This window comes from Galeopterus variegatus, unplaced genomic scaffold (genome assembly GCF_000696425.1).
Source record: "Galeopterus variegatus unplaced genomic scaffold, G_variegatus-3.0.2 Scaffold4196, whole genome shotgun sequence".
Classification (NCBI taxonomy): Eukaryota; Metazoa; Chordata; class Mammalia; order Dermoptera; family Cynocephalidae; genus Galeopterus; species Galeopterus variegatus.
Window position 1 is genome coordinate 119,392 of NW_007730307.1, and position 15,029 is coordinate 134,420.

At 51.7% G+C, this 15,029-nt stretch overlaps 1 protein-coding gene across 1 annotated transcript in view; it reads right to left on the reverse strand.

The window, feature by feature from the left end:
- LOC103602564 (E3 ubiquitin-protein ligase RNF220-like) overlaps positions 1 to 14,687 on the reverse strand; it is a 38,130-nt gene extending 23,443 nt beyond the window's left edge. Inside the window, exons 1-4 of the mRNA XM_008586981.1 lie at positions 14,657 to 14,687; positions 13,504 to 13,636; positions 5,146 to 5,191; positions 1,517 to 1,618 (exon numbers count right to left, since the gene is read on the reverse strand). Of these exons, the coding sequence (XP_008585203.1) occupies positions 1,517 to 1,618; positions 5,146 to 5,191; positions 13,504 to 13,636; positions 14,657 to 14,687 (312 nt within the window). The remainder of the gene's footprint in view (positions 1 to 1,516; positions 1,619 to 5,145; positions 5,192 to 13,503; positions 13,637 to 14,656) is intronic.
- Positions 14,688 to 15,029: the final 342 nt, after the last annotated feature.

Genomic DNA, 15,029 nt, shown 5'->3' on the forward strand with positions numbered 1-15,029 from the left:
ATATGTGTATTTATTTAGGTGAGAGGGGCCATACTTTCCTCATATTCTCTAGAGAATGAAAGAAACACCACATTTTGGGGGGAGGAGTGGAGTCAGGGAGTTGAGGCAATTTTTGCCTGATGGTTACTCTTTTCCTAGTTCAGCAGATGGTGAGGCTGATGCTGTGAGTGAAGTAGAAAGGATGAGTCTCCGAAGGCAGGGCTCTATCCCTTTGGAGTGGAACTTTCTGGGACAGAGCCTTGCCTCTCTCTGTGACCAGAATTCCCTGGGGTTGAGTCATTTGTCTACCTCAAACCAGGGTTGTCTGCATCACGGCAGTCCTTTCAGGGGCTGACTGGGCTGCTTCTCACACCAGGGTTCATGAGAGCAGGGATCCCTCCCCAGGGCTGGCACTTTGGGCCATGCAGTTTGAGTCCCATACAAAGGCATCCAGTGGAGGCTGTGTCCAGCCATTCACTTGGCACTCCACTCTCCAAGCTCTGCACCCTGATGCCAGGCTGTGTCAGCTGGGAGGAAAGGGTGCCAGAGAACACCTTTCTCTAATTCCAGCCAAGGCCCCGTGTATGCCAGCAGGGCCCCTGGTTCTCTATCCCAGCTTATAGGTCCCTGCTGTCCTGTCTTTCCACATCAGATCAGGGCTGATTTCCCATTTCTCACTGGGGCTCCCTGAGAAGACTTATTGCCATTTAGACAAATGTTACTTGGAGCAGGGCTGTTTTCTTCCACCTGACTGGGGTCCCAAAGGCAGGGCTTTGCCTCTCCTCAGACAAAATATTCTGGGGGAATTTCTTTCTCCTTCATACTACAGAGAAGGTCCGTCTATACTAGAACATTACCCTTAGGCCCCACTCTTGCTCTGATCTTTTGGGACTGTGTGATTACTCCCTTCCTTTTTGCCCAAGACACTCACAGGCAATGTCTTCCTGTTTCTCTAACTGGGCCTGATATCAGGGTTTGACAGGACTGAATGGTTTTTTGCTCAAGAGATCCTGCTTTTTTTTTTTTTTTTTAAAAGATGACCAGTAAGGGGATCTTAACCCTTGACTCGGTGTTGTCAGCACCGTGCTCACCCAGTGAGCTAACTTGCCATCCCTATATGGGATCCGAACCCGTGGCCTTGGTGTTATCAGCATCACACTCTCCTGAGTGAGCCATGGGCTGGCCCCCAAGATCCTGCTTTTGATGTCTGAAATCTTTGGGTGATTCTGGGCTATGTCTCTGGGTCCTTTACGAAACCAAATCCCATAGAATACTTAACTGATGGGTAGGATGCTTCAGAGGTGCTCAGAGCCAGCCCACCAGAGCAGTAAAATTTGGTATCTCTCCCTAAAATCCACCTATTTAAAGCTCATTCCCTGATCCCTGTGCCTTCTGAGTTTCCTCAGGGGCACTAGATACCGGGGGAACCAAACACAGTTCAGGCCTCTCCTCTGGGAGGAGTTAGCACCAGGCATGACCTTGAAGCTCCCACCCAGGAGAGCTTACTTCTCATGGCCATGTGCCTCGCCCTCCTCACCTGGTATCTGTCTGAGTGGTGCAGGTCGTCAGTGGCAGATGAGTGTGGTGACGCTGTCGGAGACTCTCCTTCCCTCTTAATGGAAGCAGACAACAGGAGGGACTGGAAGAAGAAAAAGGACATGTGGCCTCAGGCCAAATGAGTCAGTCCCCTAGAGTTCCCAGTCCCATGGAGCTTTGGGGAGTTAGGCAGAGAGGAGGGCAGGGGGATAGATGGACCATTCTCATTCTTGAGATTCTGAAGACATGTGGTCAAGCCCCAGGAGTGTGACTGTGGGAGAGGATGGCTTGATTTTAGGGATGGGTAGAGATCACCCGAGGGAGTCCTCCTTGGCCCCTGCTTAGGCTAATCTCTGTCCCAGTGGGGTAGGACCCCAGTCCACTTCCAGTGGGCTGAGACTATATATGCTTTGTTCTCCCTTAGAAAGCAGAGACTCTGGGATCCCCAGGAAGAATTGGGGCTAAAACCACATACCTGCCACCCTGCCTGCCCCTAATACAGGCTGGTGCCAGCCCCACTATGGAGACAGTAAATTAAATAGTATATATGAGTTTCCTGCACATGGCTAGGGATGCACACTGGGTCCATTTATCCCTATACTGTGGCAATGACCCCAGCAAAAACCCCAGCAAAACTAATCCCCCTGTGTCAATCCTACACGGCCTTTTCTACATATGCCTGCAGTTTAGATTAATAAACTGTCTGCTTGAAATTGTGTGCAAGCACCACAATTCTAAATACCACATGGCACTTTCAGCCTGAGAGCCAGCTCTCGCCAAGGCCGGTTCAGCTGCAAACTGGGGGCCTGGAGGCCTGAAAGCAATCCGTGCTTCCTTCCCCCGGCTCACCCCCCACTTTCTCCAGCCAGCGCTGCTCTGAGCCAGAAACACACGATTCCCTGGGAGTCTTCCCCAGCCTAGAAAACCATGCCAAATGGCTAGTGACAGCCCAAAGAAAGCAATTTGGGAAAGATGGAGCAGCCATTTATCCTTCATCTCCGACTGAGCCTTAGGATGTGACCCGCATGCTGTGGCCAAGCTGCACATCCTCAGCCAAGGGCCCTGGGAAGGGAAGGGGCAACTGCTGGTCTGGCAGGGCTCCCTGACCCACCCACACCCCAGGAGCTGGAGGAGGGGAGAGGGCCTGGGTGGGATTCCCTGCAACTTGGAGCTCCTGCTTCACCCACCTAAGCCCATGGGAGGCCTAGTAGGTGACTCAGCCCCCAGCTCAGAAAGGAAGTGCTTTCAGGCAATGTCCTTCTCTGGTCCCAAGGAAGATGCTGAGGAGGGGAAATGCATAGCCCTCCCCCCACCCCCGATGCCACGAGAAAGCTCATGCTTGCATGCTTGCTTTCTCTCCCCCTCTCTCATTCTCTCTAGGTTAGAAGCCCTGAGAGGCCTCAGCATTACACCTGGGGCAAGTGGAATAAAAAAAGGTCACTAGCGCTTTTTAAACATGGACCAAAAAGCAGTAAAATGTGTTTTGAAAAAAAAATCCCGGCATTAAATCATGACTTTTTGCCTGGCTCTTCGCCTCATTAAAAGTGGCCTTTTGGAAGGTAAAATTATCATTGTAAGCGATAAGATCTTTAAGAAAATAATTCACGGCTTCTTCACCCTTTAATATGATAGCCGCCACCGGCTAATTTTTTTCTTAATGGCAACGAGGCCATCAATCTTGTCTAAGGCCCCTTTGCCTTCTCCTCCTCCTCCCTCCCTCCTTCTCTCTGTCCTCTCAGTCTCTTGCTTGAACCTTCCACCTCCCACCTCTTATACTCATGACCTGCTTCCCTAAAGCCTAGGTCAAGGGAGAGGATAGACTGAACTGTTCAGCTTTGGGGGTGTGAGCATATATCTGAAAGTGAGTGAGCACTTGTCTCTGCATTCTGATGATCAATATACCTGTGTCTGCAGTTGCAGGACTCTGCACATGTTTAAGACTTCCTGTGTGTGTGTTCTGACCTGGGTATGTGTGGGTCTGTGTATATGGGGAGCTAGGTATGGACGTTGTATCTGCCAGGGGTTTGTCTTTAGAACACAGGCCTCACTGGTGTCCAAGTCCCCATCCCTACCATCCCTGCTCAGGTGTCAGATGTCACCAGTTGTGGTAACCTGGAAGCTTGTCCATGACCTTCCCTAATCACATCATTCAATGCTGCAGGCTGGGCTGTGCTGGGTGAGTGTGGCTCCCTACCTCCATGAGTCCACAGCTGCCTGGCACTCCCCCACCTGCTCTCCTTAGGGTGGGGAGGGCTCCGCCTCCTTGGTCAGGGCCTACACCAATCCAATGCTGGGCTAGGTTCTCTGTTCTTCCTCTCCCAGCTTGCTGCAACTGAGAAATTTCCTGAATGAAGGTGCAAAGTCCACTCCCATCCTTTTTAAAGGCATGCAGGGTACTTGGGTTAAACCCATGGAGGTGATATTTGTCACTCTGGGCCCTTTTCCCAAAACTGCCCTCTCAGAGGTCACCAGTGACTTTAAGCCTTCTAAATACAATGGGTCCTTTCTCCAGCCTTTCTGTATTTGACTGCTGACCACCCCACACATTTGGAAACGTTTCTCCTTAGGATCCAGGGCTACTCTGCTCTCCTGTGTCCCTTCTAACTTGCTGACTCTTCCTGTTCTGTCTCCTTCCCTGCCTCTTGTACCTTATCTTGACTCTAAATGCAGGAGACCCCCAGATTCTCCTCTTGGCTTTTTCTAATCTGTCCATACACTCTCCCTTAGGAGATTCTTGCCTTTCTGAGTTATTGTGAGAACTTCTAAGAAAGGATGCAACCTTATACCGAGGGGTGGGGAAGGGGGTACTCAGTGAGTGAGGGTTCAGTTCTCCTCCCCAGGTCTCCATCCCTTCCAAATCTTCACCTTTGGGAAAGCAGTATCAAGTGTCTCTGTGGCCACCTGTGAAGAGTTCTTGGTACAAATTATGTCATTGTGCTGAGGCCTCTCTGGCCCCTCATTTGAGCCAGATACTTGCTCCTCGCGTGTCCTTACTCCATCTAGATGCTTTCAAGTCTCTCTCCCATAGTGTCTGTTCAGAGGGGCAGACTGTCTCCCCAAATGAGCCCGGCAACTGCCCTGGCTCCTATTGCCTTCAGGACAATGTACACACATATGCACACACACTCCACGGCCTGGCTTTTAAGGCCCTTCACTGTCTGTCTTGACCTTCATTTCTATATTTTTCTTCCCCCGGGCAACTGCCCTGGCTCCTATTGCCTTCAGGACAATGTACACACATATGCACACACACTCCATGGCCTGGCTTTTAAGGCCCTTCACTGTCTGTCTTGACCTTCATTTCTATATTTTTCTTCCCCCGCTACAGCTCACCTTCCTCCTTTGAGTCTCCGCAGCCCTACTGTCTGAATTGCCCACACTCCCCAGGCCACGCTTGGCTCTGACCCCTCTCCTGGCTAGAAGAGGAGGAAGGGAGACGAGCAACCCTCACCCGTGCACAGAGCACACATGCATGCATGCACACACACAGCAATCCTAAGCCTTGGGCCGATGTTCAAACCCTGCAGACAGTTGGGGATCCAGGAAGAGCTCCTTTTTTTCAGAAGAAACCAGTTCTGGGTAGACCTAGTTTAGGATGGTCAGGAGGAAAACACATAGTTGGCCACCTACCTTGGGGGTGCCTGGAGTCATGGCATCCTTCAGAAGGGAATTCTTGCTGCCAAGAAAGAAGAGAACAGGGTGACCATTCCACCTGCTGCCCAGGGCATGCAAGGGTAGAGTAGCAAGAAGACTGCAAAGAGAGAAGACATAGCCAGCTAGCCCAGCCCAGCTTAGTCAAGTTCCACCCAGTCCATTCAACCCCAGTGGCTTGGCCTATCTCAGCCTCTATCAGGAGCCAAAGCCAGTGCTGGCCACTGGGAGGGGTACACAGACACTAGGCATGGTGGACTCCTCAGTGGATCTGAGGAAAGGGGCTTTACCTGACTCCTGGTCTCAGCCCTGAAGATTCTGCCTGTTCTGGAGGCCCGCTTTTCTCCACCCCTGCCCCCAACCTGCTCTTAGCTCCTATGGGATTGGGATGATGGAGCTGACATGGCTCTTGTCAATTCTCCCTCCAACATGCTGCAAACTGTGTTAGGCCAGGAATGATCTCCCCCTGATTCAATTTGTCAGCCCCAGGCCCTCTGGCATTGGGAGCAGCAGGCGGGCGGGAGCTGGGCCCTGAAATATGGTGGGCGGCTCAGAGCAGGAGGGGGCTGGGGTGGGAGGTGATGGATAGGCTGTGGGGAGGCAAGGACTGTGTTTAATAACAAAATTGGTATGCAAGGCCACATCCCGCGCTAAGCATGAGTGATCCAGAGCCACAAAGTATTACAAATCCCTGCTAAACAGATGCTGACAATGGAACAAGACGTATCAAATCAGATCCACTTCAGAAACATTAATATCCCTGTTCTTGTCCCTCCCCGCCTGCTGCCCCCGCTATGCTCACCACATCTGTGCTCACACATTCATGTGCATGCACTCACACACACACACAAATACATGTACAAAGAGGTGCTAGCTGATTCATGCACAGAGGCCAACACACCCCATTCATATAGGGCTCCTGCACAGATACACATACAAGGTGCACGTGTGGAGTACAGCCACAGGTATAACCAGAAAGCACAAAAGACACACAGACACACACCCAAGGCAGAATTCAGGGAGCACATACAGACTTACCGAGTGTATACATGGGGAACACCCACAGGTGTGTTCAGGCACCCACGGGGCCAGAAACACACACCCAATATACAAGGGCAAACACGTCAGATTTGGATCAAGTAGTGGCTCTCAACGAGGACTGAGAGGAAGAAGGGATGTTTGTCTGCCCATGGGATATTTGGCAATGTCTAAAGACATTTTTGATTGTTGAAACTTGGGTGGAGGGAGGGGACATTGTTTCTGGCATCTAGTGGGTAGAGGATGTTGAACATCCCACAGTGTACTGACAGCTCCTCACAACAAAGAATTACGTGCCCTGAAATAGCAATAGGGCCGAAGTTGAGAAACCCTGGTATAAAGGCAGATACACACCTATCCACAGACTCTTTATAAGTCTGCCAACAGGCACACAGATACATGCAGTCACATACGGAGACTCAGACATGCATACAGATAGATGCACAGGGCCATAGAGTCATATTCCCAGAGACATGTCCATAAAGACAAATTCACAGCAGCCACATGGACTGGATGAAAAGTTGCTCATATACACAAGTCCACATAAACACATGCATAGCTATAGATGCCCACATGCACCAACACACCCAGACACACATGCACCTACAAATATAGACACATACAGGCACTCATACAAACACACATATATTGCAGTGCTGGGGCCACCAGGCTTAACAGCAGGGAAGGCCAAGACTGAATATGAAAACAGAGCTATCTGCCAGTCTAATCACACAATGGGGGCATCATAGACTAGGAAGGACAGCCAAAACAGGTTCCATTTAACTACATTTTGTTCATAAATGGTCCATGCCCAGCCCTGATCTAGGTACTGGGGATACAGAGAGGAAACTTTACTGCTCTTGAGGAGCAACTAGTTTGTGAGTGAATGACTTTCATCACTCCTTCACTCCTTCATTCACTCAGTGAACAGGTGCTGACATCACAATTCTGACCTACAGGTACAGAAATGAGGCCATCTTCTGTATAATGCTGTATAATATACTGTATTATCTGAGTTGGATCAGATGAGAACAGAAAAGGAAGGAATGAACAATTACTGGGTACCCACTGCACTAGTATATGACAAGCACAAGCTTTATATGCGTTATCTCACTGAATCTTCACAAAAACTTTACAAAATTGACTAATAGGTTAAGTGACACCTCTATGATCAGACAGTCCACGGAGTGTTTGGGATTTGAGTTTGTGTTTGATCAAGTGCAAAGTACTGATTTTTAATTGCCCATGCTGCCTTCCTCAAGTTTTCAGGGCTTAGGCTAGAGGGCAGAACTCTGAGTTTTTTTTTTTTTCTCTGCTTGCTGTGCGACTTTGAGGAGGGTCCTGCTGACTCTGGGCTTTAAGTTACACTGCTGGTGAATAGAAATGGGGACATTCAGAGTCGGAATGCTCAGGCGCTCACTTTGCTAACAGACCTCTGGATCTTTTTCAGGAAGTGCTCTTCCCTTTCCCTTGCATGGGACTGATCCTGCCTCAGACTCCTTCCCTCTCTTTGGAGAAAGGGTCCCCTCCCTTTCCTCCATCAACCCAATCACCTCCAAGTTTGCTTGGTCCCCCAGAGACTGAGGAGTCTGGTGAAGGGCCTATCTTGGAGAAGAGAGGCCTGAGCCCTGGAGTTGCAGGCAGCCTGGCTCCCGCCCAGCCCATCAGCTCTGCCTTCCGTCCCTCCCTGTTTCCACAGCCCGCCCCCAACGATTTCCTCCTTTGCTCAGTCTCTTGCTGCCTAGTGATCCATGGGTTTTAAATTATAACTGGGACCCAGGAAACGCGTTCCTAAGTACAATATTCATGGGCTGGGCTGACACTTTTAATTAAGGTGATTTACACTGAATTATCCTTGGAAATAAAGAAATGGTGCGCTGCCCGGGAATAAACCATCATCACCAGCCGCCTTTGTAAGTTACACTTCGTTTTAATCTATTTGGGGAATTGTTTATCTAGTTCATTACCCAACCAAACACCGAGGCCGGCCTTAAATAAGGCTTAAGTGGGGGTGGGGGCACTGCCATCTCCACACCCCGCCTCTCCCCTAGAGCCACCCAGCCTCCCTCTGGTTTCTTTCAGCTCTCTTAAAGCACTGGCCAGAGAGTTGGCTTCCCAACCCAGAGGCCAGATCTTGCAGTGGCTCTGGAAGCCTCCTAAAGAAGATTTCTAAGCTCAGGCCCCACTGAGCCAAGCCCCACTTTCAGCTTTGTGCAATCTCTCCATGTCCAAGGCTCCTTCCTCGCTCTGGGTGGAAACTCCTGCTTGAGGGCCACAGAGAAGTCTGGGGGCCAGCCCCCTGATCTGTCCTTCAATCTTCGGCCTCCATCTATGTCTCTGCTTGTCTCTCTGCACACATCCAGTCCCTACCCCACCACCATCCCAGAGGCACCTCAGGCTCAGCATGCCCAAAGCCCTGTCTGCTGTCTCCTCCATCCCTCAGACACCTGCCACCACCACCTTCCCAGTCATCTCAGACAGAAAGCTTCCTCCTAGTGAGTGCCTCGGGTAAGGCTTCCTTCTTCTTCCTCCACCAGACTCTCATCATTCCCTCTTCTGCATCCCCACTGCCACTGCCATTGTCTTAGGTCAGCTGTACCATCTTCCCCTGGGCCCTGCCCAACCTCCTCATTTGCTTCCCTGCTTCTGCTCCCAACCCATACTCCACCCTGGCCTGCAGAGCCGTTCTCCCGCAGCTCCTCTCTCTCCCATCAAGCTCCATCCTGGCAAATGAATGTATTATCCCCCTGCCCCCCGCATCTAGGACACCCTCCAGCATTGAAGACCCTCAACAATCTGTTCCATCTAACTTTGTCCTTTTCTAACTGGCCAAGTTTTGGGGTCGAATGGAGCCCTCGTGCAGGGCTGAGAAGAGGAAGATAGAGGATGGGGTGAGGGAGAGTGTGGATATAGCCTCTGATCTTAACTGTCAAAGCACTTGGAAAAGTGTGCTTTGCCAGAGGGAGTTCTGACTGCTCTTCCTGTTAAGTGTTAGTGTGCCTATATACCTGTGGGAAGGTGGTTCTTTCAAGGTTGTGTGTGTGAGCACATCTGTGTGTTGGAAGGAGGGTATGTGTACATCTGTGTCTCATGTGTATATGTTAGTGCCTGTGTCTGTGAAAACCAGCCAGCCCTAACTTGGGGACTGCAAGGCCCCTGCTTCTTCCTGTGAGCCCTTGGGTGTCTGAATTAGCAGCCTGCTCCCAGGGCCTGCTTGTGCTACTGGGCAGAGGGAGGCAGAAGGCAGAACACAAGGCTGACCCTGGAGAGCTCCTCAGGGAGCAACTAGGTAAGGGGGAGGAACATGTGTCCCAGTTGATGGAGGGCACCTTGGTGGCGGCATCCACAGACCCAGGAGCTCACTAGACTGAGGAAGGGTCAGGGAGGGCTGCAGAGACAAAAGCAGGGTAACAGAAGGAAGGGGACAGTTGGAGAGAAGAGGGGAAGAGCCAGCAGGGGAAAGGAGGGAGAGGAGCAGAGGGGAGAAGGGAGTTGGAGCAGAGGGAGAGGAGAGGATTGGAGAGCTGGGGTGGAAGCCTCTGCCACAAGCCATGGGTTGGGATGCCCTCATTTGGGCTCTGCCCGCAACTCTAACTCTCCGAGTGATGCACACACCAGCTCTGCCCTCCTGCAGAACTCAGTTTGTTCATCTGTGAAATGGCTGGTCTAAGGCCCCTCCTTACTCAGGGAGCTGATGGAGGGGAGGGGAGGGCACAGGAGGTCTCAGGACACCCGCAGTGTCGCACCTTTTCCTAACCTCTTCTGCTCTCCTCCTGCATTCCAGAGGCCGGCCAGGGGCGGGGCAAGGGCGGCCGAGGCTGGGGCCCTCCCCGCGCCGCCCGCCCGCGCGGCCGTCAGCCCGGAGGGAGCTGACACGCTCCTTGGGAATTTATCACGCACCCAATTACAATGTTAATTGGCAAGTTCCTGAAATCAATTAATTCGCAAATTTTTTCCAATTAAAAATCCAGATAAATCACGAGGGCGGCGGCGGGCCGGTCCAGCCTGCAGTCCGGTGGGCGCAGCGGCCGCGGGGAGGGGAGGGCGCGGGCGCGGCTGCCCTTGAACGCCTTTGCCGGCCGGTCCGACTGTCAGCGCCGGGCGCGGCGGGGCCGAGACAGATAAAACCATCGACCCGTCGCCGCCAGCGCTTCGGCTTTATCGATCCGACGGGAATTTCACTTGCTGTGCAGATCCCGCTGTCCGGCTGTCAGACACCCGGGTGGGGGGCTGGGGGTGTGCACGCACGGAGGGGGCACGCGTGTAGGGGGTGCTGGGCTGGGCCCGGACGTGAGGGCACAGATGAGGGGACGCGAGATACGGCAGTGAGGGGTGTGGAGCAGAGGTGGCAGTTCTGGAGGGGAGGAGAAATGGACATGGGGGTAAGGGTGTGGAAGCAGGGGTCGCCCTGACAGGATGTGGGGGATGAGGGATCGTGCAGGGTCACACAAATGGCAGGGGGTGCGGTGGAACAAGGAAGGCTGTCTGGTAGAAGTGGATGCCCTGGGCGGGCAGGTGTGGGGCCCAGGACTAGGTTGTAGTGTGGCCCCCGCTGAGGAGGCAGACAGAGAGCTCAGGGCCCCCATTCTCCCGACCCTTACGGACACACCACTTTTATCAGGCTCAGCGGGTCCCTCCATCTCTGCCCTGTTCTCGGATCCTGTTAGGGAGAAGTCCTCCACCGGGAGCAAATGACAGAACCTGTCCTGGACAGCCAAGATTAGGCGGCTAATCCCAGGTGTGTGGTGTGTGTGTGTGTGTGGTGTGTGTGTGTGTGTGGTGTGGTGTGTGGTGTGTGTGTGTGTGTGTGTGTGGTGTGTGTGGGGGGTTGTGTGTGTGTGTGTGGTGTGTGTGTGTGTGGTGTGTGTGTGTGTGGTGTATGTGTGTTTGGAGCGGGAGAGGGGAGTGGTTAAGAGCATGAGCACGGGATTCAGATTGCTTAGGTATGAATCTCGTCTTTGCTACTTACTAGCTGTGAAACCTTAGAAAAGTCACTTAACCCTCTCTGCACCTCAGTTTCTTCATCTGTAGAATGGGGGTAATAATTATCACCTACCTCAGAGGTTTTTGTGAAGATTAAATTAATACATGCAATGTAAAGTACTTGGCGCATAGTGAGTGTTCAACAAGAGTTATTATTCTTATCAGTAGTATAGTCTTCTATGCCCACAGATGCTTTGATACTCCTCCCTTTAAAAGGTAAATTATAAAGCTTCATTGCCCTCCTTCAAATATGGTCTGGTCTTGGTGACCTGCTTCTAATGAATAGAATAGAATACAGTGGAAGCAATGGTGCGTGACTTCCCAGACTAGATCATAAAAAGCATGGTGGCTTCCTGCTTGGTCTCTCTCTTGGATCGCATGCTCTGTGGGTAGTCAGCTGCCATGTCCTAGGAAACTCAAGCATCCCTGTGGAGAGACCTGCATGTGGAGGGACTGAGGCCTCCTGCTGACAGCCATGTGAGTGAGTATTGTGGAAAGGCTCCTGCAGTTCCAATCAGACCTTCAGACGACCACAGCCTCATGAGAGACTCCCAGCCAGTAGACACAACTACTCACAACCACTCAGCTATGCTGTTCCTGAATTGATGACCCACAGGAATGGAGATAATGAATCTTTGTTGTTTTAAGCTGCTAGGTTTTGGGTAATTTGTAACATAGCAATAGATGATTAATACTTCTTCAAAATTCAGCTCAGGCTTCACCTCCCTCAGGAAGCCTTCTCTGCTCTGTGCTGGGTTTGGTGGCCTCTTGACACCCCACGGCTTCAGTTCTTCCGATAGAGCCATCTCTATCCCTCAGGTTAGTATTGCCTGACTGTTCTTACTGTCATCCCGTGAACTTCGGAGGGCAGGGACCGTTTCTGATTCACCAGTGGATCCCCTGCACCTCGCCTAGGGGCTTAGATGAGAAGGAAGGAGGAAGGAGGATTGGTGAAGTCAAATGACTTGAACTGAACAAGGGCTGGGGCTGGGAGTAGTGGGGCAGGCTATTCACCCCATGGCAGACTATTTTCCAGAGATGGTTGCAACTTCATGTCCCATCCCATGTGCTCTTCTATAATACCACCTTGCCATTCCTCCCATCAAAAGGGGGTGTATGTCCCCTCCCCTTGAATCTGGGTGGGCTAATACTGCCTTGATCAATAGAGTACAGTGGAAGTGACATTAAGTGGCTTCTGAGTCTAGTTTATAAAAGGTGAACCAGCCTCCATCTCACTGGCTGGAACACTGGCTTTTGTAGGCCTAAGCTGCTGTGTAAGAAGTCCAGCTACTCTGAGGCTGCCATGCTGTGAGGAAGCCCAGGCCACATGGAGGAGCCATGTGTAGGGGCTTTGGTCTCAGCCCCTGCTGAGGTGCCAGCTGATGGCCAGCATTAACCACCTGACGTGTGAGCAAAGGAGCCTCCAGATGATTCCAGCTCCCAAGTCTTCCCAGCTGAGGTTCCAGACATGCTGGAGCAGACACAGCCATCCCCTGTGTGTCTGACCCCACAGATTCCATGGGCATGATGAAATGGCTACTTAAACTGCTAAGATTTGAGGTAATTTGTGATGCCCTCTTCTGCTCCCTTTGGTAACCTGGCTCCTCCACAAGACCTGGAGAAGGTTCACCCCAGTCTTTAGGCAGGGACAAGGGAGGGAAGGCTGTGGGTGAGGTGGGGTGGGACAGTGAGGAACACGCCTGAGTGCATGCTCAAGATTGTCACTTTCAGACGTTGAGATTCATGGAGAAGGCAGTGCTCACTCCCCTAGATGGCAGGACCAGGTACTTTTTTTTTTTTTTTTTTTTTTAAAGATGACCAGTAAGGCGATCTTAACCCTTGACTTGGTGTTGTCAGCACCACGCTCTCCAAGTGAGCTAAATGGCCATCCCTATAAAGAGATCCGAACCCAAGGCCTTGGTGTTATCAGCACCACACTCTCTTGAGTGAGCCACAGTCCAGCCCAGGACCAGGTACGTCTGAAGGCGCTGCCAGGCCCAGCACCTGCTCCTTCTATCCTGCTCTGAGGCTCAACATGGCAGTGCTGGGCCTGTGGCAGTGGATCATCCCTTGTCCAGCTCCTCTTGTGCCAGGGCCTTAGGGGTCACTCTCCTCCCATCTCTAAAAATAGAGAAAGAAGAGGCAGCACCATTCAGCTGGAGGATGTGAGCATTGAAAACAGAGTAGTGGGAAATGGCAGCAGATCTTTTCTACCTAGAGGCTGGGCTGTGGCCCCGGTGGCTGTTCCAGGGACCTGGTGGTTAGAACCCTGAGTGGGATTCTGTGGCAGGCAGGTTCTCCCAGTGGGTGGCTTACCTCGAGGGCAGTTGGGCCAGCTGTTCCAGTTCCTGCTCCATATGCTCCTGCAACTCGCTGGGCCTCAGCAGGACCTGGCAGATGGGGCAAATAGGGGCCTGGCTGTCAAACAGTGCTGCTGCTTTCTTCTTACCTGGTGAAGGAAGAGGAGCAGACAGACACATAAGCTGAGCTAGTCCAGGGAGGGAAACCATGTCCCAGTCCTCCAACCCAAGCCTGCTGCTGCCCCAAGGGCATCTTGGCCTAAAGGAAGGGTAAGCCTGAGGGTCTCAGAGCCCATGAACATCACTCCTCTTTGCAGCCCCAGAGGCTGTGGCCATGAATGGTGCCTCTCAGCTGGCCACTCCTCTCAGAAATCTACTGGGACAAAATCGGTGCTCTGTGCAATCAAACCTGGAGGACTCCACTCCATACACATTTGATCATACCATTACCCAGAGTACCCACTGCCCCCTCTGCCTCTCTCCTTTCTCACTGCTTTCACATTCCCCAGATTTGGAGAAGGAAGAAAAAGAGGGAGAAGGGAGATTCATTCTTGCAGTCACTCAACAAATTCAAACCTGGAGGACTCCACTCCATACACATTTGATCATACCATTACCCAGAGTACCCACTGTCCCCTCTGCCTCTCTCCTTTCTCACTGCTTTCACATTCCCCAGATCTGGAGAAGGAAGAAAAAGAGGGAGAAGGGAGATTCATTCTTGCAGTCACTCAACAAATATTCTAGTCTGAACCAGGCCCAGTGCCCAGCAGTGGGGACACAGAATGGAATCCCATCTAGTCCCTGCCCTTGAGGCCCTCATAGTTGAGTGGGAAACACCAAAAAGACCAGGTGACTTCCAGGGTAGCATTCTCTTCCAGCTCCTCACTTTTCCCCAAGGTTCTGTCCTCAGCCTCTGTTCTCCTCTTTCTGCATGCTGGATGATCGTGTTTGTTCTTATGGCCATAACTCCCACCTGTGCCCTGTTGACTGCAGACTCTGTCTCTACCCTGGGTCCCTCCTGTGTTCTCTACATCCCTATATCCAAATGCCTAATGGACATCAATGCCTGGATGTCTCATAAGTATCTGAAACTCAACAATCCAAAGTTGCGTTCTTCACCCCTTCCAAACCCACTCCCCTTTCAGCAGTGTCCATGTCAGTTATGATACCTTCATTCACCTCGTCACCCAAGCCAGTCATCTTAGCCTCACTGCAGGCCCTTTCTCCTGCCTTCCCATCCCTCCAACATTCATTTAACCACCAGGTCCTGTCCATTCTGTTTCTTCAGTATTCCTGGAATCTATATTTTCTCCGTTCAGTCTCACTACCTCTCACTTGGGTAACCTCATTGGCCTTTTGTGACTCTCACTAATTCCAGGCTCTCTCCCTCCAAAATACCCTTCAAATTGTGTACCCCCAATACAGCACATTGGGGGCTGGCTGGGAGCCTGAACTCTATTCCCCAGTCTCTCACTGACGGTAAGCATGCTAGGAAGGAGCCTGAAGTTCGCCTAATATTACTCCCACTGGGTGCTTAAGTCC